This window comes from Salvelinus fontinalis, chromosome 11 (assembly GCF_029448725.1).
Source record: "Salvelinus fontinalis isolate EN_2023a chromosome 11, ASM2944872v1, whole genome shotgun sequence".
NCBI lineage: Eukaryota > Metazoa > Chordata > Actinopteri > Salmoniformes > Salmonidae > Salvelinus > Salvelinus fontinalis.
In genome coordinates, this window is record NC_074675.1 from 32,422,751 (window position 1) to 32,449,157 (window position 26,407).

At 41.6% G+C, this 26,407-nt stretch overlaps 1 protein-coding gene across 1 annotated transcript; it reads left to right on the top strand.

Annotated features, from left to right (window-relative positions):
* Window positions 1-4,843: 4,843 nt before the first annotated feature.
* On the top strand, window positions 4,844-14,807 carry LOC129865558 (E3 ubiquitin-protein ligase TRIM39-like). The gene is made up of 8 exons (XM_055938434.1): window positions 4,844-5,156; window positions 8,269-8,846; window positions 9,112-9,207; window positions 10,316-10,549; window positions 11,108-11,255; window positions 11,464-11,490; window positions 11,654-11,835; window positions 13,504-14,807. The coding sequence occupies exons 1-8, from the start codon at window positions 5,150-5,152 to the stop codon at window positions 13,867-13,869; spliced, it is 1,638 nt and encodes a 545-aa protein (XP_055794409.1). The 5' UTR covers window positions 4,844-5,149; the 3' UTR covers window positions 13,870-14,807.
* Window positions 14,808-26,407: the final 11,600 nt, after the last annotated feature.

Genomic DNA, 26,407 nt, shown 5'->3' on the forward strand with positions numbered 1-26,407 from the left:
CACAAATCCGTCAGTTTCAGCTAGAGAACATTTTTTTGTATTGGATGCATCTCAATCCACCGCATCCGCCAGTGTCACACTTCCACATCTGCAGTGAAAGGTGGCAGTGCAAGAGCGGGGTTTGTCAGACCATGAGATATCCTGACAAATCGGTCTTCTCACGAAAACGTCTGTAGCATCCGAATACTTTGACCTACAAACTAAATGGACAGTGGAGCTTCTCGTGAACATTATGGTGTTCTATTTTTACGCTAGGGTCCCCACAAGTGTCACGGGACTGTCTGAATGTAACTGGTACAGGTTTTAAAAAATCTAATGGAAGTATGAAGGTAGTTGTGCCTACCCAAAAAGGGGGTTAAATGTATATGTAAAAAATACAATTTAAAAAAATATATAAAAATGGAAAGTATTCAGAACCCTTGACTTTTTCCCAAATGTTTTACTTGACAACTTTATTCTAAAATGTATTAAATTGTTTTTTTTCCCGTCATCAATCTACAAACTATACCCCATAATGACAAAGCAAAAACAGTTTTTTGATTTTTTTTTAGATGTATAAAAAAACAGAAATATTACATTTACATAAGTATTCAGACCCTCAGTACTTTGTTGAAGCACCTTTGGCAGCGATTACAGCATTGATTCTTCTTGGGTATGACGCTACAAGCTTGGTACAACTGTATTTGGGGAGTTTCTCCCATTTTTCTCTGCAGATCTTCTCAAGCTCTGTCAGGTTGGATGGGGAGTGTTGCTGCACAGCTCGTTTCAGGTCTCTCCAGAGATGTTCGATCAGGTTCAAGTCTGGGCTCTAGCTGGGCCACTCAGGGACATTTAGAGACTTGTCCTGAAGCCACTCCTGCGATGTCTTGGCTATGTGTTTCGGATCAGGTTTTCATCAAGGATCTCTCTGTGCTTTGCTCCATTAATCTTTTCCTCGATCCTGACTAGTTTCCCAGTCCCTGCCGCTGAAAAACATCCCCACAGCATGATGCTGCAACCACCATGCTTCACCGTAGGGATGGTGCCAGGTTTCTTCCAGACGTGACGCTTCGCATTCAGGCTAAAGAGTTCAATCTTGGTTTCATCAGACCAGAGAATCTTGTTCCCCTCCCCCCTCCCCCAAAATGTTAGACTCTAAGGAATTAAATACTGGCACCTATTTTAGTCCAATTCAAGCACTGAGTAAGACTCATAAAAATGAATGACATTGGGGTAAAATTTCAGAAAACTATCTCTTCAATACATTCACTGCAAATAAAAGTCAAATCTACTATGAATCTATAAAAACGTTTAAAACATTTTATTGGTCCATATTTACAAAAAACATAAACTGATTAATTACTCAGTTTGGATAATTCAGTTTATATTCAGAAATTTGAATTAAAAGATATTAACCTGTTGAGTGGGTCTGGCCTGGTCTCTCTCTGGTCTGTGGACTGAGGTCTCCCTGTTGTTGTGTGTCTGGTGCTGTCTCTGTCTGTGGTTGTCTCTCCTCTATGCAGAGGTCCTTTAGAGGGCTGAGATGCAAAGTAACCCCCCAAACAACGCGTTACAGTGTCTTTCCACTTCGACAGGTGAAACAAAATGGCTGCCGCTGCCGTGACTCTAAGTCATCCATTAGAGACTCCTAATGACTGGTCATTTCCCTAGCCTCGCTCACCATGTTAATCGAATTGCATTGCTTACCATGGTAATAGGCACTCCCCATATTAGCCTGTCAAATACCAGTTGTCAATGATGAATATGGCTACAAAGGTGACCACTTGGGTTGGTACCTGTGTGACCTGTATTCACCAGATGACTGTGTTAGCCCTCTGAGCTAAAGCCTATAGCATAGGCATTAGGCTGCCAACATGCGGTGTTGAGTGTAATGTTTAGCATTTTGTGACAACTGATATAAAAAGAGCTTTATATAATACATTTGATTGAAAAACATGTGCTTCCACTGTGTTTCAGGATGATGTTACACCTAGGTACAGATCTATGATTAGCTCCACCTCCCCCAATCCTTACCTTTAACATTAGTGGGGGAAATGCAGAACTGTCCCTGCTTCAGCATCTATGGGCAACTTCCCCCTACACCTTCCACTGTCCCTCCCAGCTGAGACTGAGGATGGAGCACGTTAGAGGTCCAAGTGCACCAGGTCCAAACATTCATGACATTGTCACACAGACGCAGAGCCATTATGGGCCTGAGGGGCTGCGAAGAAAGGGGGAAGAACGAGAGAGACTGGTGTAGGATGAAGTATCCTCTAGACACTGATCTTGGGTCAGTTTCTCATTTTCCCTACTAATGGTTAAGGTTGGGATGGGGGAGGGGAAGCTGATCCTAGACTTGCAACTCGCAGAAACTTCACCCCAGAGCGAAAGAGACTGAAGAGAAAGAGGAAAAAGAGGAGAAGTGAGGTGGGAAGAGGAAGATGAGTAAAGGCAGAGATCTGGGCCTTTTCTCGTTTGGGCAAAAGTCCATCCTCTGTCCTCTCTCCTCCGTCCTTTCTTCTCCAAGACCCGGAAACCGATAAGTGGTCAAGTGGTCCAGAAGTGTGTCAATTCGTTAGTAGGCAAACGGAAGAAGGTCCTCCCCTCCTCGATAGCCTCCTTTTAGTGAGGAAGCACAAGTGTATCCTACCACGGAAAAGTTTTGACATCTGCCACACCCCCTTTGAATCAGATGTTGTATTGTTGGAGGAGAAAAAGCATGCACACATTTTTTTCAATATGCTACTTACAGTGCCTTCAGAAAGTATTCATACCCCTTGTCTTATTCCACATTTGGTAAGCAACTACAGTGTATAATTTGGCCTTGTGTTTTAGGTTATTGGCATTGTGTTTTAGGTTATTGCCCTTCTGAAAGGTGAATTTGTCTCCCAGTTTCTGTTGGAAAGCAGACTGAACCAGGTTTTCCTCTAGGATTTTGCCTGTGCTTAGCTCTGTTCCGTTTCTTTTTATCATACCTATAACATGATGCAGCCACCACCATGCTTGAAAATATGAAGAGTGGTACTCAGTAATGTGTTGTGTTGGATTTGCCCCAAACATAACGCTTTGTATTCAGGAAATGAAGTTAATTTCTTTGTCACATTATTTGCAGTTTTACTTTAGTGCCTTATTACAAACAGGATACATGTTTTGGAAAAATGGAATTCTGTACAAGCTTCCATCTTTTAATTCTGTAATTTTGGTTAGTATTGTGGAGTAACTAAAATGTTGTTAATCCATCCTTAGTTTTCTCCTATCACAGCCATCACTCTGTAACTGTTTTAAAGTCACCATTGGCCTCATGGTGAAATCCCTGAGCGGTTTCCTTTCTCTCTGCCAACTGAGTTAGAAAGGACTTCTGTATCTTTGTAGTGACTGGGTGTATTGATACACCATCCAAAGTGTAATTAATAACTTCACCATGCTCAAAGGGATATTCAATGTCTGCTTTTACATGTTATACCTGTCTACCAATAGGTGCCTTTCTTTGAGAGCAATGAAAATCCTCCCTGGTCTTTGTGGTTGAATCTCTGTTTGAAATTCACTGCTCAACTGAGGGACCTTACAGATAATTGTATGTGTGGGGTACAGAGATGAGGTAGTCATTCAAAAATCATTTTAAACACTATTATTTCACACGGAGTGATTCCATGCAACATCTTATGTGACTTGTTAAGCAAAATGTTACTCCTGAACATATTTAGGCTTGCCATAACAAAGGGGTTGAATACTTACTGACTCAAGACATTTCAGCTTTTCATTTTAAATGAATTTGTAAAGATTTATACAAACATAATTCCACTTTGACATTATGGGTTATTGTTTGTAGGCCAGTGACACAACACTTCAATTTAATCAATTTTAAATACAGGCTGTTACACAACAAAATTAGGAAAAATTCAGGAGGTGTGAATACTTTCTGAAGGCACTGTATCCTTTTATTCATAAAATGTCTTGCACAACTAACCTAATTTGGTTTTTATCACTTTACACATTTATTTTGGGATCCACCCCTGTAAACACAATTTGCTTCATGATGCACGAATGGAGAAGGAGCTTCTTGTTTCATACAAGCGCATTTTCGTCCACGTTCGCTCTCCTCGCCGCCTCTCCTCGATTACCTTTGACCTTTTTTAATGAAAGAAGGCGAGGGAGGACGCAGGAGTTGATCAAATCTAATTGAGAAAAGGCCCTGGTTGGATTGAGGATGGGATACTCATATCAGGAAATGAACAAGAAGGTATGGAGGAACCAGCACTGACAGACACAGATATATTGATACTACCCCCTCGAGGTTGCTTTTGAGATGAGCAGCTCTCTTCAGTCATTCTAAATAATATGCTAGTGTTGATATTGGAACAGATACAATTGCCTGGGTTGTCTGAATTCCCATTTGTCAGTAAGAGCTGGAGTGGGAGGGACTTTATAGATGCAGGCAGCTCAGGTGCTGCTGTCGAGTCATGACACAGTCACACTGATTCCACATGACCTCATAGTCACACCCATAGCCTAGTTAGTGAACACACCTTGGACTATTGTACTTATACTGGATGCATCATTTGATTTATGATGCATTAGTGCCTAGAGTTTTGCAATTGTGTTACTGTAATGAACTTCAGTTTGTCAGTGTTATCTTACTCTGACCTCCCTGCTTGGTGGTTTGTGTGTGTGGGCATGTGCGTGCCTATGTTTGTTCAGCTTTAATTTGGTAATGCATCATTCCACATGTCAGGTGGTCAGCTGTCCATTTAGGTGAGTCATCATGGCTAGAAAACGTTGCCACTTGGACTGAATAGGCACGCCCCTAACACACACACACACAAATAAGTCATTGCATTGTAAAGTGAATGCATGTCTACGCAAAACAAATAACCACGATTGTGTTTTGTGGTGAATGCTGTCGCATTAAGGCAGGTTTTAAACAGAGACAGACAGAGAGACAGACGGGCAGGCAGGCAGACAGACATGCAGCACTGAGGCACATGAGCGGGAGGGGTTAACTGACCTGTGAATAACTGCATTGATACCTTATGACTTTTACCTGTTTTACAGCTAGCCTTACAAAGTCTACCTGCCACACTCACAAGTCACCTGTCCCGGTGTGCGTTAGAAGAGATCTTCAGGGCTGGCTGCTGCTAACTGCAGAGAGCTGAAGTAGGTACCCAACACAATGAAGAGTAAGTATCGATATTTAACATTCAAGAAAAATTGACAGTGTAACAGATACTGTTATGTTGACAGCTACAGTGCAAGGGACTGTATGATCGAATAGGAGGGACAGTAGTTATATGCTTGAACTGTCGTTATGTGTCAGTGAAGACATACAGAACCAGTCAGAAGTTTGGACACACCTACTCATTCAAGGGTTTCTCTATATAATTACTATTTTCTACATCGTAGAATAATAGTGAAGACATCAAAACTATGAAATAACACATGTGGAATCATGTAGTAACCAAAAATGTGTTATACAAATGAAAATATATTTAGATTTTAGATTCTTCAAAGTAGCCACCCTTTGCTTTGATGACGGCTTTGTACACTCTTGGCATTCTCTCAGGTTCATGAGGAATGCTATTCCAACAGTCTTGAAGGAGTTCCCACATATGCTGAGCACTTGTTTGCTGCTTTTCCTTCACTCTGCGGTCCAACTCACCCCAAACCATCTCAATTGGTTTGAGGTCGGGTGATTGTGGAAGCGAGGTCATCTGATGCACCACACTTTCACTCTCCTTCTTGATCAAATAGCCCTTACACAGCCTGGAGGTGTGTTGGGTCATTTTCATGTTGAAAAAAAAATGATAGTCCCACTAAGCACAAACCAGATGTGATGGCATATTGATGCAGAATGCTGTGGTAGCCATGCTGGTTAAGTGTTTCTTGAATTCTAAATAAATCCCTGACAGTGTCACCAGCAAAGCACTCCCACACCATCACACCTCCTCCTCCATGCTTCACGGTGGGAACCACACATGCAAAGACCATACATTCACCTACTCTGCGTCTCACAAAGACACGGCGGTTGGAACCAAAAATCTAAAATTTGGACTCATCAGACCAAAGGACAGATTTCCACCTGTCTAATGTCCATTGCTCGTGTGTCTTGGCCCAAGCAAGTCTCTTCTTATTGGAAAGAAATTTGACCATGAAGAAATTCGACCATGAAGGCCTGATTCACGCAGTCTCCTCTGAACAGTTGATGTTGAGATGTGTCTGTTACTTGAACTCTGTGAAGCATTTATTTGGAATGCAATTTCTGAGGCTGGTAATTCTAATGAACTTCTACCTTCTGCAGCAGAGGTAACTCTGGGTCTTCCTTTCCTGTGGTGGTCCTCATGAGTGCCAGCTTCATCATAGCGCTTGATGGTTTTTGTGACTGCACTTTCAAACTTTCAAAGTTCTTGAAATGTTCCAGATTGACTGTCTTAAAGTAATGACGGACTGTCATTTCTGTTTGCTTATTTGAGCTGTTCTTACCATAATATGGACTTGTTCTTTTCCGAAATAGGGCTATCTTCTGTATACCACCCCTACCTTGTCACAACACAACTGACTGGCTCAAACGCATTAAGAAGGAAAGAAATTCCAATATTGAACTTTTAACAAGACACACCTGTTAATTGAAATGCATTCCAGGTGACTACTTCATGAAGCTGGTTGAGAGAATGCCTAGAGCTGTTGAGAGAATGCCTAGAGCTGTTGAGAGAATGCCAAAGCTGTTATCGAGGCAAAGGGTGGCTACTTTGAAGAATCTCAAATATAATTTTGGTTACTACATGATTCCATATGCGTTATTTAATAGTTGTGATGTCTTCACTGTAATTGTACAATGTAGAAAATAGTAAAAATAAAGAAAAACCCTTGAAATGGTAGGTGTGTCCAAAATTTTGACTGGTACTGTACAGTATGACTTTAAAAAGATATTGTCACGTTTTACTATTTCAATGGTGAGAAATATACCGAACAAAAATATAAATGCAACATACAACAATTTCAATGATTTTACTGACTTACAGTTCATGTAACAAAATCAATTGAAATAAATCAATTAAGCCCTAATCTATGGATTTCACAAGGCTGGGCAGGGGCACAGCCATGGGTGGGCCTGGGAGGGCATAGGCCCACCCACTTGGGAGCCAGGCCCAGCCAATAAGAATTTGTTTTTCCCCACAAAAGGTCTTTATTACAGACAGAAATAGGTCCTGGGCTGACGTGGTTACACGTGGTCAGCAGTTGTGAGGCCAGTTGGACGTACTGATAAATTCTCTAAAACAACGTTGTAGACGGCTTAAGGTAGAAAGATTAACATTCAATTATTTGGCAACAGCTCTGGTGGACATTCCTGCAGTCAGCATACCAATTGCAATCTGTGGCATTGTGTTGTGTGACAAAACTGCACATTTTATAGTGGCCTTTTATTGTCCCCAGCACAAGGTGCATCTGTGTAATGATCATGTTGTTGAATCAGCTTCTTGATATGCCACACCTGTCAGGTGGATGGATTATCTTGGCAAAGGAGAAATGCTCACTAACAGGGACGTAAATAAATGTGTGCATAACATTGGAGAGAATTAAGCTTTTTGTGCATATGGATCACTTCTGGTATCTTTTATTTCAGCTCATGAAACATGGGACAAACACTTTACATGTTGCGTTCATATTTTTGTTCAGTATAGTTATTCCGAATATTATAATCCGTAAATTGAATCGCAATGCCAAGGGTGTTGTGGTAATAATGTTTATGTTCAAGTAGTGTTATAAGGGTTTGTCTTTTTAGTTTGGAAAACAAGGGTAAATACAGGGTGTTATCTGTAAGATCGAAGCTTGACTCATTTTCCAGTGTAACTGTATTTGTATAACAATCATATAGGGAAGATAATCTACTAAAATTATTATCTGGTAAAGAAATTAGAAACCTGAAGGCGGAGGAAACGCACACCTGGTCAGGCGATGTGCTGGCTAGCAGAGTAGAACACTATCCAAAATAAAGGAGAGCCGTACACTGTAGGAGCTCAGATAAGACATTTTAATAGCAACGTTTCAGAAATTAGAAATAACACTTTTTTGAATTGTTATCATAGCACAATTGTTATCATACCAATCTTTTATTGCTTGTCATTGGCGTCCACTCAACACTGACTTCCTCTCTCAGTGATCATTATGGACTGTATAATGTCAAACTGTCTGTGTCCTAAATGGCTCCCTATTTTCTAGGGCTCTGGTCAAAAGTAGTGCACTACATAGGAAGTAGTTTGGGATGTACACTATATGTTCCTCTTTTCTCTCCAGAGATGGCTTCCCCTACTAGTCTGCTATCAGAGAATCAGTTCCAGTGTTCTGTCTGTCTGGATGTGTTCACTGACCCAGTCACGACCCCATGTGGCCACACCTTCTGCATGGCCTGTATCAGAGGGCTCTGGAAGATCAGTTATGGCTGTAAGTGCCCAACCTGTGAGATAACCTTCACAGTTAGGCCCCAAATTAGCATCAATGTTGCATTCAAAGAAATCACCGATCAATTCAAGAGGATTCAAGTTGGCATCTCAAACCTAACTGTCGCTAAGCCTGGTGAGGTGGCCTGCGATGTCTGTACCGGAGGGACGATCAAGGCCCTCAAGTCCTGCTTGGTGTGTCTGACCTCTTACTGCGAGCCTCACCTGGAGCCTCACAAGAGAGTTGCTACGCTGAAGGTCCACAAACTGATTGACCCTATGGAGAACTTGGAAGACAGGATGTGTAAGAAGCACGAGAAGCTCCTGGAGTCGTTCTGTAAGACCGACCAGATGTGTGTCTGTCAGTTCTGCACCGAGACGTGCCACAAGACTCACCACACCGTTGCTATAGAGGAGGAGTGTGGGGAAAAGAAGGTACTGTAGGCATTGGGGGATGAATGTTGATACACAATAGTGATTAACTTTTTTGTGATCAATTGCTTTTTATTTACTTTTTTTGTTTAAAGGACAAGAATCAATAGGGCCCAAACTCTGATCTTGGGTTTAACCCCAGTGTGGAAAACTCTACTCCTTCCAGCACATCTTGACCCAGATCTTCACCCATAATGGCAACTGTTACATCTAGCCCAGTACTACTACACCTACTTCTTAGATGGTTTGCATGTCCTTCTTTCTGTAGGCTCAGATAAAGAAGATGGAGACAGGAGTTCAGCAGATGATCCAGTCCAGACAGAAGAAGGTGGAGGAGATCAAACATTCAATGGAACTCAGTAGGGTAAGTTCTGCAAACAATCAGAGATGGATGTGAAATCAATACGGCAGGGTTTAATTATTGTCCAAATGTATTTAAACAAAAATGTGCAACCCTATATATGTATCTGTAAGCTGTCTTCAAATGGAATATTTTGTAGAGCGTTTCTGTCTTTGTGGGGAAACATAGGGTCAGTGGTATAAATTACTTAAGTAAAAATACATTACTATTTAAAAACATTTTTTTTACAACTTTTACATTCCCAAAGGAAAGATTGTACTTTTTACTCTATACATTTTTCCTGACACCCAAAAGCACTCGTAACATTTTGAATGCTTAGCAGGACAGGAAAATGGTCCAATTCACATACTTATCAAGAGAACATCCCTGGTCATCCCTACTGCCTGATCTGGCGGACTCACTAAACACCAACGCTTCATTTGTAAATGATGTCTGAGTGTTGGAGATAGCCCCTGGCTATTCATAAAAAATGAATAACAAATCAAATAAAAATGATGCCGTCTGGTTTGCTACATATAAGGAATTTGAAATGATGTATAAGTTTACTTTTGATACATAGCGTTTCCTGCAGTCAGATGACCTAGTTGCCTCATGGGTGGAATGTTACTAATAGTTTTCATAATTTCATAATAAATACAAATTATTTTAAAGAACCTGCCGAAAATACGATGTTTCTATTTCACACAGTTTTGCTATATTTCCGTGTTGGGATACAAACTCAAAATGTAATACATTTCAACTCTATATCTGACATGCTCCAGGTGTCTTCTTTTTTGTCAGCCCATAACCATGTGTGTGAGGTGTATACTTTTGTTTCTAAATTGATTTGTTTAAAACTACTAAGAAACACTCTGTGTGACCCTGATTTAGCCCATTTCAGTAAATGAAGTATATTTGAGCAATTACATTTACTTTTGATACTTTGATACTTAAGTATATTTCAAACCAAATACTTGTAGAATTTTACTGGGTGTCTTTCCATTTTACTTGAGTCATTTTCTATTAAGCTATCTTTACTTTTACTCAAGTATGACAATTGGGTACTTTTCCACCACTGCACAGAGTTCAAGTCTCAGTCCAACTTTTTTCTAAATGTATTTCATTTCATCAGATAACTTCTAAGAAAGAGATGGAAGATGGTGCACAGATCTTCACTGCTCTGGTGAAATCCATCAAGAGAAGCCAGGCTGAGCTCAATGAGGGGATCGAGGAGAAGCAGAAAGCAGCAGAGAGGCGAGCTGAAGGGCTCGTCAAAGAGCTGGAGCAGGAAATCACTGTGCTAAAGAAGAGAGGCACTGATTTGGAGCAGCTCTCACACACCGAGGACCACCTCCACCTCCTACAGGTTAGTGTCCCTCTATCTGGTCAATATGGACAATTGAACTTATACATTGATTTTAAGACTTGACAAACCAATAGACCAGGGTCCCCAACTACATTCAGTCTTGGGCTGATTTGTTCTTGAGCGAATGGTCGTGGGACCGGAACATAATTATAAATAATTTGTATATTGTAAATTGACTGCAAGAATCCCAAACAGATATAGTATTTGACAAAAACATAATAATTTCAAACCTTGATGACATTGATTACATTGGTATACGATCATATAATGTCTCTCTATTTATGTGTGGGAATATTTGGGGAGAGATTTACTTCATTGCAATCACTTGGAGCTGATTTCCTGGAGATTTACAGTCTTTTAGGTTCAACAATGAACATTTTTATAAAATAAAATCCTCCGAAAACTTGGGTGACCAAATCAAATCACACACGGGCTGAATTTGGCCCCCGGGATGCAAGATTGGGAACCTTGCAATAGACCAACTAAACAATCACAAGACAAGACATCATTCTCCAGAAAGATGGATGTGTTTCTTTTTTTTTTCTCTTCCTGTTTTAGATTTTACCATCGCTGTGCACCACTCCACCCACCAAGGACTGGTCTGAGATCAGTGTTGACTCTGACATGTGTGTGGGGAATGTGAGGAGAGCTCTATCTCAACTAGAGGACACACTTAAGAATGAGTTAGAGACCCTGAAAGAGAAAGGTAAATTAAACACATTATACTTTTTTATGACTTGCGGAAAACCTATGCATATGCACAGATTCAGTATCAATGAAGTGGGAAATTATACTAATCAAGCACATGGCTATGATATTATACTGAATGTTACGTTCATGATGAGAATAATATGTAGTTCTGGTAATGTATTCCTGTAACAACTGAGAATATTTCATTTTCTATTGTGCCCCAGAGTTTAAGAGGATCCAGAAGTATGCAGGTATAATACTATTTTCATAATGACTCTCACTATCTTCATCATTCTCACTGTCTTCATCATGCTCCATGCCTGCAACTCTGAGGTGCTATGACTGTTTCTAAAAGGCCATATAACACTTCATAAAGCATTTACGAGAATTTCCATTCTCTCTGTATCTCAACAGTGGACGTGACTTTGGACCCGGACACCGCACACCCCAACATCGTCCTGTCCTCTGACTACAAGCAGGCACGGCGCGGTGACATGTTGCAGATTCTCCCTGACAACCCCCAGCGCTTCGACCCGGTGCTTTGTATCTTGGGGAAGAGAGGTTTCTCCATTGGGAGGTTCTACTTTGAGGTTCAGGTAGACAAACATTGGGCGAATCCTAACTTCCACTGACATTAGATCAGTTTCTGCAGTTGTTTTTTTTACCAGCTTCTGTGCCAAGTCGGATGTGTATGAACAATTTTCTTCGCCTAAACCCTGTGTTGGGGAAGCTACTCTGAAAATGTAGTTACCAAGCTACCAATTACTTCACAATAGAAGAAGTTAAGCTACCATTAAGAAAAATGTAGTTTAGTTAAATAAAGTTACTTTGAATAAGTAGTTCACTACATCTAAACTATCATATCTAAATCATATCTACAAATTGCAAGAACAGATCACACTGGAGTCAGCCTACTAAACAAAAAAACTGTTTGAAGTGATAATTTGGCATGTCTGACATTCTTGCCTACTTCACCCAAATGTTTATTTATTTTTACAAAAAAGTAGGGTGTAGTTAGGTTTAGGCTCCTCAGAGGAGGAAGGGGAGGACCATCCTCCTCAGTGAATTTCATACAAATAAAAATAGTGAAAAATAAAAGTAATCCTTTTTAGATCAAACTACACTAAATATTTTCACATGCCAACAATTAATTGAGAAAAATACACTGTTTAGCAATGAAGGTCTACAGTAGCCTCAACAGCACTCTGTAGGGTAGCACAATGGTGTAGTCGGACAGCTAGTTTCCGTCCTCTTCTAGATACATTGACTTCAATACAAAACCTAGGATGCTCGTGGAACTCTTCCAAGTCAAGGTAAACTTTTGTTTTTATTAATTTATTGCCAGCGGGGCTCACCGGTATGACTGCTAAACTGATTGCTAACTGTACACCGCACTGCATGATTGTAGCGGGTTTACTAACGCGTTAGTTCTAGTAGCTATGTTTACTTGACGTTAGCTAATATGTTTGTTGCATTAGCTGTTATGAAAGTTTGCCTTGGAAGTTTTTTTTGCCTGGTCACAGACAGCTGATGTATTGAACACTGAAGTACATAGGCGAGGGGAAAAGGTGAGAGGAGGAAAGCACATAGATGCGAAAAGGAATTATACAACGATCAAAGGGATCATGCTGTCTGTATGTGGCTGCTATGAAAGTGAACTGTTTGCGTGTGATCAGGGGGGTATTTATTCCGCCGATTCTGTTGAAAAACGTTTCTTAAACGGAAGCAAACAGAACGAAACAGGGATAAACATACCTGAATTTGTCCAATAGAAACTCTCGTTTGCAACTGTTGGACTAATGATAATGATTACACCCTAGATCAGATAGATGAAGGCAAGAGTGTGCAAGGCGGTATTGAATGTGTCATTCTGTCCCCTTGGTAAAGTTGAATTCATAGGCTAGGTTGTAGCAACTTCATGATGGGTATAGGGACAATTCGATTATCATGTAGTAGCCTAAACCTATAGATGTTACAATGAGCTGGGTAAGTGGAATATGAATGACAGTCATCCAATATGCTGTAATAGAAATAAGACCACGCTCATAACTAAAGTTAATTATATTAAATGGCACCAACTGCCACTGGTGTAGTTCCAGTAGTTAGCTACACCGCTACATAGCAAAAAGTTATTAACTACCACCAAGCTACTGCAAATTTGGTTTGATTACTCGTTGAACTACATGTAGTTCACTACCCAACAATAAACCTAAGCCTAAACTTAACCCTAACTCTAGCACTAATCCTCTTTTTGTTATTCACAGGTGGGGGACAAGACCTACTGGGATCTGGGCGTGGTCAGAGAGTCCGTCAACAGGAAGGGGATGATAACTTCGACCCCAGAGAACGGCTACTGGACCATTAGGCTCAGAGGAGGGGAAGAGTACCGGGCCCTTGCATCCCCCTCCATTCTCCTCTCCCTGGGGGAGAAACCCCAGAAGGTTGGGGTGTTTGTGGATTATGAGGAAGGGTTAGTGTCCTTTTACAATGTGGAGGCCAAGGCTCATATCTATTCTTTCACTGGATACTCCTTCACTGAAAGGCTCTATCCATTCCTCAGCCCCAGTGTTAGTGATGATGGTAAAAACTCAGCCCCATTGGTCATCTCCCCTGTCAATCATGAAGGTTAGGTTTCTGATTTGCCTCTAACCATTCCTCAGTTCCAGTGGGTGCGTTCAGCAGGACACAACGTTTTGGAACTTTCAGATAGAAATATGCAATGTAGAACACACATGCCTCTCTGACATGTAGAATAATGTTTCACGTCAGCTCTATTTATGGCATTTCGATCTGCAACATTCAACAATGTCTGGCTATTTAATGTGGCACACGCGACACAATACGAATGCAGCCATTGTAAAAACACATTTTATTTGTATTTTACCTGGTTGACTGAAAACACATTCTCATTTACAACAGTGAGCTGGGGAATAGTTACAGGGGAGAGAAGGGGGGATGAAATGAGACAATTGGAAGCTGGGGATAATTAGGTGGCCATGATAGTATGAGGGCCAGATTGGACATCGGGGTTAACACCCCTACTCTTACAAGTGCCATGGGATCTTTAGTGACCACAGAGAGTCAGGACATACATTTAACGTCCCATCCAAAAGACAGCACCCTACACATGGCAATGTCCCCAATCACTACCCTGGGGAATTGGGATAATTTTTGGGACCAGAGGAAAGAGTGCCTCCTACTGGACCTCTACCACCACTTCCAGCAGCATCTGCTCTCCCATTCAGGGATTGACCAGGACCAACCCTGCTTAGCTTCGCCAGCAGTGGGATGCAGAGTGGTATGCTGCTAGCCCCATTGGTCATCTCCCTTGTCAATCAGGGTGTGCGACCATGTAAAATAACCTTGTGATTAAAGACTAACAAGTCACTTAAATGCTTTGGTTGACATTGCACTTAATCTTGACCAGTTGTCTACAAATTCGAATAAATGTATTGTTTTAGATTTTTCAATTAAACTGTCTCTGATAAAAGTTTGCATCAATACTTGTCATATTACTTAGGCTCTATGTGTTATAATACTCAATGGGAATAAACATTTTGAATGTGCGCATTTACTGTAATGTCATGCTTTTCCTTCCATCTGCGTGTAACATACTAATTTGCATCCACCCAGAACCAGAGTTTCCATGAGTTTTGCATAGGCCTACTGGTGCTGAGAGCTCAGCTGCATGCAGAGACCTCAGAGGACATTGTCTGCATCCCAAATTACACCCTATTCCCTTTATGGTGCACCAATTTTCACTGGGGCTCTGGTCAAAAGTAGTGCACTATTTACTGTGGGAAAGAGGGTGCTATTTGAGACTTGATCATTTTCCAAATGAACCATGGATATAACCACATACTTTTTTTTAAGGGGAAATCTTGGATTCAAACAACAATGAACACTTGTTTATTGTAAACGCCTCAAATGACAGATGATAGTGTTCCTCCATGTCTTATCAGTCAGTGAACCATACCAGGAATGCTCAAAACATTTTACATTCTCAGGTTCCAATTACAATATTTATATATGTTTCTATTCTAATAGTTTACTATAGGGTTCTCAAAGTTTTTGCGTCCGGGGACACCTTTACTGTTGGCAAATTCATCAGGGATCCCTTCATAATCAGAACACCACTCGAGTGCGATAAAAATAGCCTACAAGGAGTTTTACTATGACATCTTCAGTACATGTCTGTACGAACCAAGTCTCTGGCCCGGAGAAAGAACATTTATAAGGCCCGCCTCTTGGCATCGGAGAGAACATTTAGCAGTTGTCAAGCTAATTTCCTGCAATTCAAGGGGAAGAATTTTTTTGTTACTGCAGCTTATTACATTATATTGTATTGTATTACACACTTTACACTTATTTAATGGATCCCTTGGCTTAAAGTCATTTAATCTGTTGTTAGTAATATTGATTAATACTTTCTTTGTTATATATTTTTTGATCTAGCTGCGGACCCCCAGCAATAACTCAGCGGACCCCACTTTGAGCACCTCTGGGCTAGTAGACCCTACAACTCTAACGGCCCACAGAAAAAGAGATACCTATTTTATTTTGAAGGTCAGGTTCAACTTGTGGACTGGAGAATATGTCTTAGAAACAGCATGTTTACTCAATAAAGGAAAACGTGACTTGCTTGACATAGTGATCTAGCCCTAACCCTAACCCTTATTCTAAACCTTACCCTAACGTAACCTTAGCAAGCAGTTGCTTATCAGCATATAGTTTGTTGATAGTATGACCTTCTGTAGAGCATCTACAGATGAAAAATCAGGACTATCCAAATAAAGTGTGACCTGCATTTCCCCCACTAATTGTTAGGATTGAAGAAGGGGAAGCTGATCCTAGATCTGTGTCTAGGGGTAACTTCAAGGAACCTAACACACATGCTCACATACAGGTGAGTGAGTAAAGGGGAAGGAGGCCATGTCACCTATATGTCTAATGTTTGCATCTTTCCATTTCATCCCAAATGGCACCCTATTCCATATGTAGTGTATTACTTATGACTAGGGCTCTGGTCAAAGGTAGTGCACCATGTAGGGAGCTAGGGTGCCATTTGGGACACAGTCTCCAGGTCAGAGAGAGAAAAGACCCAACTGCAAAGGAGGAGGGACAGATAAAGAAAGAGGGAGAGAGAGAGTGCGGCAGTGTATCTCTGGGGTTGTCTTTGCATCATACACAGAATTGCATTTCTCCACAGGGCTGTGTACCCTCTCCTCCTGCCTCAACTCATGAGTACAACTATGTTAACGACCCTAAGAACTGGACTGAGGCACAGAGCTACTGCAAAGAGAAGTACACTGACCCGGTCACCAGAGAAAACATTGATGACATGAACCGTCGGAGAAGGGAGACACCATAGTGTGGCAGTGGTCTCTGGCAGACGAACATTACTATGGGGATGGATTAACCATTTTTTTCCATTAGCGCCGGTTGTAGGCCATGTAATTTAATTCTAACTAGCGCCAGGTAATTTAATTCTGCATTTAGACGAGGTACTCAAAAACGGTCATACCAGTCGTTATAGAGGGCCAAGACAGCAAGAAAGATGGTGGCGGCACAAGCAAGCTAGCGCGACGGTATACGTTGCTATGGTAATTTCAGTAAACAAACAGTGCAAATCAACATCCGGTAGATAACAACGCTACAGCAGACGGCAAAAGTTAAAATATTTGAACTCAACAGCATTTATGGTCGTTCTCTCATTGAAAACAATGACATCCGGTTTGCTGTCTACCGTCTACCTGGTTCCATCGAAACACAGCATTAGTGGTAAAGAGTCGAAAATCACTTAGCCTAATTATTGTTTTCTGGCACATTCATTTATTTTCTTTTACGTGTATCACATAGCCAGCCAAGCGGAGTCTAGACGTATATAAGCTATTGACTGTGCTTTGATTGACAGCTGAACAGCAAGTGTTTACTAATTGATAAAAGATGTCGAACCGACTGAATAAAGTCGATCTCCTATATCCCTTTGCCATTCATAAATCATGCAACGTGGTTATATGTCCAAGGTATCACATCCCAAAAAGTAAACCAAATTATTTCCTAGGTTTCCTTTCTTAGGATGTCGGGGCTTGCTAGACAGTGGCGCTAAAGTGAGTGACTCTTCTCTTGTCAGTCAGTGTAGGCTACCGAATGAGAGCCGATCATTTAGCTCCCTAATTTGCATAGGCCACTGTTGGTAGGCCTAGGCATTTTGGAGATTATCTGCAGATAAATTATGAAAACATTTGATGAAGATGGTGAATCATCACTGCAGGAACAATAGAGAGAGCCTCATTCAGGTCCAAATTATGTAAATCGGGGCCGTCACGAAATCCAGGCTTTGAAACAGAATTCAACAATATTCAAAAATGTATTGACCTTAGTAGAGAATTGACTAAATGTAACTATACCCAAAAATCTAAATTCCTCAGATTTTTCCCAGACTGCAAAAGTGGTCTCCTAGTGTGATTTAAGAACTGTTGTGGACTTAGAACATCCAGTTTGGTTGTGTTTCTATTATAAAGTGTGATTTTGAGAGGGAAAATCTGAATTTAAAAAAAGAACAAAATGGAGAAAACAAAATATAGAAAAGAAGAAAACGGAATCAGGTAATCTGCTTTTTTAACCATCTACCAATCAGTGCCCTTCTTTGCGAGTCATTTAAAAATTGCCATGGTCTTTGTGGTTAAATCTGTGTTTGAAATTCACTGCTCGACTGAGGGACCTTACAGATAATTGTATGTGTGGGGTTCAGAGGTGAGGTAGTTATTCAAAAATCATGTTAATATTGCACATGCAAGTCCATGCAGCTTATTATGACTTGCTAAGAACATTTTTACTCCTGAACTTATTTATTTAGGCTTGCCATAACAAACGGGTTGAATACTTATTGACTCAAGACATTTCAGCTTTACATTTTTTGTTATCTGTAAAATTTTCTAAAAACAGAATTCCACTTTGGCATTATGGTGTATTGTGTTCAGGCCAGATACAAAATATCTGAATTAGTCACGCCCTGGCCTTAATTATCTTTATTATTTTAGGTCAGGGTGTGACATGGGGGATGTTTGTGTGTTTTTGTCTCGTATAGGGTGTTTGTATTGTATAGTTTTTTTTTGTAGATTTCATGGGGTTGTGTTCAGTGTAGGTGTTTATGTATGTCTATGGTTGCCTGGATTGGTTCTCAATTAGAGACAGCTGTCATTAGTTGTCTCTGATTGAGAGTCATATTTAGGCAGCCATAGGCATTAGGTAGGTTGTGGGTAATTGTCTATGTTTGACGTTAGTAGCGCGTGGCTGCACTTTCGTTTGTAGCGTCACGGTCGTTTGTTGTTTTTGTTTAGTGTGTATTAGTGTTCGTTTTCATTTTCTCAAATAAAAGAAGATGTATCTATATCACGCTGCGCCTTGGTCCTCTCTTTCACCCGAAGACGATCGTGACAGAATTGAATCCATTTTAAATTCAGGCTGTAACACAACAAAATGTGGAAAAAGTCAAGGAGTATGAATACTTTCTGAAGGCACTGTATTTCTCTGAGCGTGAGGTGGATATATAGCATTTAGCAAAAAACATTATTATTTGTCTGTAATAGATTTTCACCAAATACATGTCTGGCATGATTAGATAGTAAAAAAAAACTCCAATCTCTTCTATAATTTCTTTAAACAATAAAAGCTAATTTACCAACATTTCTGAAAATGGACATATAGCGTTTTGGAATTAAACTCTTCATATGTATGATCCATATAAATCATGTTTGAAAATAATTATAAATGTGTTTGTAAAGTAGTAATTCAATACATTTGAGTTAAACCTTGTAACTCTGGGCAGTGAAATAATTTCCACTTCTTCTGTGTGATGATGTCATGGCCCGTGGCGGTGTGACTGTGAAGGTTTGGGCCTGATGCACCTTGACCTCTCACCTGCTGCATCCTAAGTCTCAGCTGGGAGGGACAGTGGATACACTGAGCTTTTCCGGTCTGTCATTCAAAACCACATGTTGGCAGCCTAATGCCTAGGCTTTAGCTCAGTGGTTCTCAAACCTCTCCTTGGGGACCCTCAAGCATTTAAACATTTCTGAACTACCTTATAAAGGGCTTGATGATTAGTTGAAAAGTTGATTCAGGTGTGCTAGCTCTGGAAAATAAAAAAATCATGGAATGGCTGGGGGTCCCCGAGGAGAGGTTTGAGAATCATAGATTTAGCTCATAGGGCAAACAGTCGTCTGGCGAACACAAGGGACCCAGGTTCAATCCCAGTTGGTCACCTTGATCACATTTATCGCTGGCCATTGGTATTTGCTAGGCTAATGAAGGGAGTGCCTATTACCATGGTGAACGAGGCTAGGGAAATGACTGGTCATTAGGAGTCGCTAATGGATGACTTGGAGTTTCACCTGTAGAAGTGGAAAGATACTGCAAGGTTCCACCACCATATTTTACAATAAGTATGGGGTTATTTTCTGCTTATTATTTTCTGCTCATTTTCACGGTAATGGAATTATGCTTTGAATCTGATTTTTCACTTTAAAATGTATACCAAACAAAAACCATTGATTTCTAACTGCTTTGAACAATTTACACATTTATTGGAAGAACTGTGCAGATGCAAAGTTTGTTATGAGAATTAGGGTCAAATCTCCCTCCTTTTCTTTATTTGACCATGTTTTCCAAAAACTCCAACTTGAGATTCAAAGATGTCTGAAGAAAGAATGGGGTGTCAGTTATGACATGACATCTTGAGTTTGAAAAGATTTGTTTTGGTTATTGAACAACAGTAGGTGAAGTGGATTTACATCCGGTAACCAAATTACATCATGGGTCCCTGATCTGTACTAAACAGAAATGAATAATTATGTTTATGAATATCATTCTCTTCATGGTGATGTACATTTACATTTTGAGTCATTAGCAGAGGGCCAAGAGTCCAGAGATGGCAGAGTGGAGTGGTTGGGTTGTAGGGTTTGAGCATAGTCTGAAGGAACAGAGGGGCAGTTCCTCTTGCTGCTCCATAGGCAAGCACCATGGTCTTGTAGTGGATGTGAGCTTTGACTGGAAGCCAGTGGAGTGTGCAGAGGAGTAGGGTGACATGGGAGAACATGGGAAGGTTGAAAACCAGGTAGGCTGCCGCGTTTTAGATAAATTGTAGGGGTTTGATGGCACAAGCGGGGAGACCAGCCAACAGCGAGTTGCAGTAGTCCAGACGGGACTACTCCTCGATTAGGACATGCACCACTTCCTGTGTGAGGTAGGGTTGTACTCTACAGACGTTGTAGAGCATGAGCCTGCAGGAGCGAGTCACTGCTTTGATGTTTGCAGAGAACAGGGTGTTGTCCAGGGTCACACCAAGGATCTTTGCACTCTGGGAGGGTGACACTGGAGTTGTCAACCGTGATGGAGAGGTCTTTGAGCGTACAGGCCTTCCTCGGGAGGAAGAGCTGCGCCGTCTTGTCGAGGTTGAGCTTGAGGTGGTGGGCCGACAACCAAGCTGAGATATCTGCCATGCACGCAGAGATGCGTGTTGCCACCTGTGTGTCAGAAGGGGGGAAGGAGAAAAGCAGTTGAGTGTTATCCGCATAGCAATGACAGGAGAGACCATATGAGGATATGACGGAGCTGAGTGACTTGGTGTATAGAGATAAGCGATCCTAGAACCAAGCCTTGAGGACACCAGCGAGTACATGGTGCAGACAGATCCTCTCCACGTCACCTGGTAGGAGCGGTCTGCCAGGTAGGATGCAATTCAAGAGTGTGCAGAGCCTGAGACGCCCAGCCCTGAGAGGGTGAAGAGGAGGATCTGATGGTTCACGGTGTCGAAGATAGATCTAGGAGGATGAGAACAGAGGGGAGACGAGTCAGATTTGGCAGTGAGGAGAGCCTATGTGACACAGAAAAGAGCAGTCTCTGTTGAGTGACCCATCTTGAAGCCTGACTGGTTCGGGTCAAGAAGATCGTTCTGAGAGAGATAATGAGAGAGTTGAGAGACAGCACGCACAAGTGTTTTGGAAAGAAAAGAAAGGGATACAGGTCTATAGTTTGACGTCAGATGAGTCAAGTGTTGGTTTCTTGAAGAGGGGAGCAACTCGGGCCATTTTGAAGTCAGAGGGGATGCAGCCAGTGGTCAGGAATGAGTTGATGAGGAAATTGAGGAATGGTAAAAGGTCTCCAAAGATGGTCTGGACAAGGGAGGAGGGGATGGGGTCGAGCAGGTAGGTTGTCGGGCGGCCTGACCTCACTAGTCACAGGATTTCATCTGGCGAGAGAGGAGAAAGAGGTCAAAGCGTAGTGTAGTTCTGTGTTTGTGGAACCAGTGGACTCAATCGGCTGAGTGAATGAGGAGTGGATGTCGTCAACCTTCTTTTCAAAGTGGTTGACAAAGTCGTCTGCAGAGAGGGAGGAGGGAGGGTGTGGGGGATTAAGGAGGGTTTCCTAGGGTTAGAGGCAGAAGCTTGACATTTAGAAAGTGGCTTTAGCAGTGGATACAGAGGAAGAGAAGGTAGAAAGGGGGCCGTGAAAGGACAATAGGTCTTCCGGAAGTTTAGTTTTCCTCCATTTTCGCTCAGCTGCCCGCAGCCCTGTTTTGTCAACTCGCAATGAGTCACTCAGCCACGGAGCAGGAGCGGAAGGCCAAGCCGGTCGGGAGGAAAGGGGACAGTACGAGTCATAGGATGTGGAAAGGGAGGAGAGTAGGGTCGAAGAGGCAGAATCAGGACACAGGAGGGAGAAGGATTTAGCAGAAGTGAGAAATTATAGAAGAGGAGAGAGTAGTGGGAGAGAGAGAGCGAAGATTGTGTCACCGCATGACCATCTTGGTAGGGGCTGAGTGGCTAGGGTTGGAGGAAAGGGAGACAGAAAAGGAAACAAAGTAGTGATCAGAGACCTGGAGGGGAGTTGCAGTGAGATTAGTAGGCGAACAGCCTCTAGTAAATATGAGTTCAAGTGTATTGCCTGCCTTGTGAGTTGGAGGGGATTGGGAAAGAGTGAGGTCAAAAGAGGCAAGGAGAGGAAAGAGAGATTTGGAAAGAAATTAATCAAAGTCTGACGTCGGGAGGTTGAAGTCGCCAAGTACGAAGAGCGGTGAGACATCGTCAGGAAATGAGCTTATCAAGGTGTCAAATTCTCCAAGGGCACCTGGTGGGCAATAGATGACAAAAATGTTAAGCTTGAGAGAACAAGTGACAGTGACAACATGAAATTCTAATTAGCAGATGGACAGGTGAGAGAGGGACAAAAGAGAAAATCTCCAGTTAGGAGAAATGATTAGCCCTGTGGCACCACCACAATGGCAAGATGCTCTTGGACCATATGAGAAAACGTAGCTAGATGGAGAGAGCAGCTGGAGTAGCAGGGTTCTCTGGAGTGATCCAAGTCTCTGTTAGGGCCAAAAAGTCAAGGGACTGAAGAGCAGCACAGGCTGAGATGAACTCTGCATTCTTGACTGCAGATCGGCAGTTCCGAACGCTGCCAAAGACATGGAATTCCACATGGGTTGTGGGCTCAGGGTACACAAAATTAGGAGGGTTGCAGCCAAGGGGTGGGGAGCATCTGTAAAGCCTACAGGGAGAGGAGCGAAAAGGTATAGAAAAGAGACATAGTTGCCAAAGCTACAAAAGCGCAAAATGAGATCATCAGAAAATTACTAGGTAAAATACTCAAGTGAGAGTGTGGTGTGGAGACTTCCTCTCTTTTCTTCCTCAAAGAACTCGGCAGAACAACTCGGCAGAACCATCTTTGTTTCTCGGCGACGAGACCACCACTGACATGACCACTACTTACAGCTGCCGCTGAGAGGCCAGGGGAGACTGAAGTACTAACACTAATTGCTAATTGCCTAGCAGAGTTGAAGAGAACACCTCCCTGTACTAATTTCCAAAACAAGTTACAAATTGCCCTGTCCCTTGATTCTGGTTGATGTGTCAACAATCATCTGCAAGTTATGAGCAGTCAGCAGTTCACACACCAAGTAGGCTACTGGGAAGACAGGCAGCATTTAAAGTAGATGGCCCCAGCTAGAAAAAAGACAGTACTAGACAACAGATAAAGACATGGAGATATCAGGAGTCCTCAAGCAAAATATGATTTTTTATTTAACTAGGCAAGTCAGTTAAGAACAAATTATTATTTACAATGACAGCCTAGGAACAGTGGGTTAACTGCCTTGTTCAAGGGAGGAATGACAGATTTTTACCTTGGGGATTTGGTCTAGCAACCTTTTGGTTACCGACCCAACACTCTAACCATTAGGCTACCTGCCACCCCGGCAGATATATCCTGATGTATCCTGAATAGGTAAACAAGGTAAAAATGTGCACTATCCTGCTTTTGCATATTTGGGTATTATTCTACACAATGGCTATTATAATAAGGAGCTCTGCCTAGGGCTGTTACCATGACCGTATTACTGCCACACTGGCGGTCACGAGTCATGACGGCAGTCAAATTAGGCTTCTCCAAGCTCTGATGCTGCCGATGGTCATTAGTAGCCTACCAAACTTGCTAACTGCCTGGTACTCAACACTCTATTGTCCCTCGAATCACTCTGACATCAATGAAAATGTAATTGAAAATCTAATCAAACACTTGTTGCCCAACATTTTTATAGGCTATGCAATTACATGAGAAAACAGTGATGGCCTCTATTAAAAAGAGGAGGATTCCACCAGCTTTCTATAGGCTAGGCCTACTATATTTATTTCTCAAGTTTCCTAATATGTGAACGACTGGCTCGATTCGGTCTCATGTAGCAAAATTTTAATTTGTGTTTTTTGGATACATTGGATAAAAGTAGAGACTCAGAGCTAGAAAATTGTATATCATACACTATACTTGAGGAACAATGGGAAAGTAATTATGTTTCGAAAGTTGATTCACTTGTAACCTCACTTTTGAGAAAATGGCCCTTGAATGTTTTGATACCTATTGGAGAGCTGTTCTTTGTCTACACCCATTCAGCATAGTTAACACCCTCTTAAGCTTTAGCCCCACCTGGGCTCCCATCTCTTTAAGGATTCACATGTGAGACTATGTACTAAACAACCAAAGATTTCAAGACTAAAGGCTGGTTTATACTACAGGTGTGTAATCTGGAGTGCCAGAGTGGGCTCTGGGTGTTAGAGTGTTGTCAGATTGTCCATTTGTAAATTCAGAGAGTTTCGCTCTCGGAGCGTTCAGAGCGCACACTGGATGCTCTGGACGAGGAGTAGTGGTTGATCCGAGCGTTCTGACCTAAAAACAACAGTCAAGCACCCAAGCTATCTGGCTAACGTTGGCTAGCTTGCTAGCTACTTCCAGACACAAATGAGAGAACAGCTCACTGACCATTGAATTCGCCCTTGCAGAGCTGGTTAGGCTGTTTTTATGTTATCCAGAGCGTTGTTGACTGCAACTGTGCTGCTGGCAACAATTTCATTGCACTTTTTTGCCAACGTTTACTGACACCGGCCATATTCAACTGGTGTTGAGTGTTCATAAATTAATCAGTTGTTCTGCGCTCTGGCACACTTAGACGAGAGTGCTCTGAAATCGGAGTAGATAGCCAGACCGAACATGCTATTGAAATAGGTACTTGCATAGTAGAGTCTTTTGTTTAGACATGTAGATAGCCAGCTAGCTAAACAATTAAGCATAATCCCAGCTCATAACGTTACTACCTTGCATGAATCTGCAGGTAGCTAACCAACTAGGTTCAATGTTAGCTAGCTACCTGGGCTCCCGAGTGGCGCAGTGGTCTTTGGCACTCCATCTCAGTGCTAGAGGCGTCACAGACCCTGGTTTGATTCCAGGCTGTATCACAACCGGCTGTGATTGGGAGTCCCATAGGGCGGTGCTCAATTGTCCTAGCGTCGTCCGGGTTAGGGTTTGGCCGGGGTTCTTAAATGACTTGCCTAGTTAAATAAACAAAAATAATACCTGGCTGGCATGAAAATGAACCACGGGAAAAGCATCCTCCATTTGCTATACATTTTTTTCTGCTGCCCCTGTTTCGAGACAGGTGCATGATAATGGTCCATTCTAAATCAAATTTCAAACATATATTATTTTGTATATGTAAAGACAAGATTAAATCAAGGATAGTGTGATGGGTGACAATACTAGCCTATCACTCGTGAATGATATATTATCACTTGTGGATGATGCCCAGTTTAAGGCAAGAAACAGTGCATGCTTCTTTTTATGGCTTTTTCAAATCCTAGTCCCTGTTGATAAATTATTGAGCTATTTCTTCACATTATAAGCGGAGCTATGCACACATGGCAGTAGGCTATAAGCGCAAAACTTCCATTAGCAGGAAAACGACCTCAAAAGTGACCACAAATGTGATTATGCATGGATGCGATACCATTTTAAAAAGTGACTGCAAATGCCATTATGCATGTAATGCTTTTATTATAAAGGTGCATTTTTATGGTGAAAATTATCTTCCCCAAACTTGAAACTCACACATATAACCCAAAGGTGTATATGTTTTGATAAGGTTTGTATCACAACTAAAGTGGCTAAATAACTTCTTAAAATGAAGCACATTAACCCACTTTACAACTGGTGTAGAGCCTAACTGGCATACTGGTGTGAGTTTCAAGTTTGGGGAAGATCATTTTCACCCTAAAAATGCACCTTTATAATAAAAGCATTACATGCATAATCGCATTTGCAGTCACTTTTAAAAATGGTGTTTTCCGCTAGGAACATTTGACCTACCTACTGTCGTGTGCGCATTTCTGCGCTTATAATGTGAGGAAATAGCCTAATAGTTTATCAACATTTTAAGCTAAATGTTCTCATCTGTTGCGTCAGGCTCATTGCTTAAAACATTTTTTTTTATGCTAGTGGTTGTATTAATTTGGGGATCTATCGCATCCCACAACTGTCCTAGACTATGTTTGGAATATTTATTTTTGGCACAGTGTAACGATCTGGGTGTTGTGGGTGTGAAAGTCAGGCGCAGGAAACAGAGAGTTCAAGAGAGTGCTCTTTAATGCACACACGGCGGACATAGGCCACCTCACGAAACACTGGGTGCCGAAAAACAAATGCCCCAAACACGGGGACTAAAACAGTCCAGCAAAACCCACGAACAGGAACAAACACGTTCGTCTCCAACATACACAAATGTTACCACAATCAATCCCACACAAATGTTACCACAATCAATCCCGCACAAAGAAACAG

Bases quoted from the DNA above. Each gene is read 5' to 3' on its own strand.
- LOC129865558 (XM_055938434.1), top strand. The intron at 9,208-10,315 runs GTAAGTTCTGCA...TCATTTCATCAG, and splicing joins ATTCAATGGAACTCAGTAGG to ATAACTTCTAAGAAAGAGAT. The intron at 10,550-11,107 runs GTTAGTGTCCCT...TTCCTGTTTTAG, and splicing joins ACCACCTCCACCTCCTACAG to ATTTTACCATCGCTGTGCAC.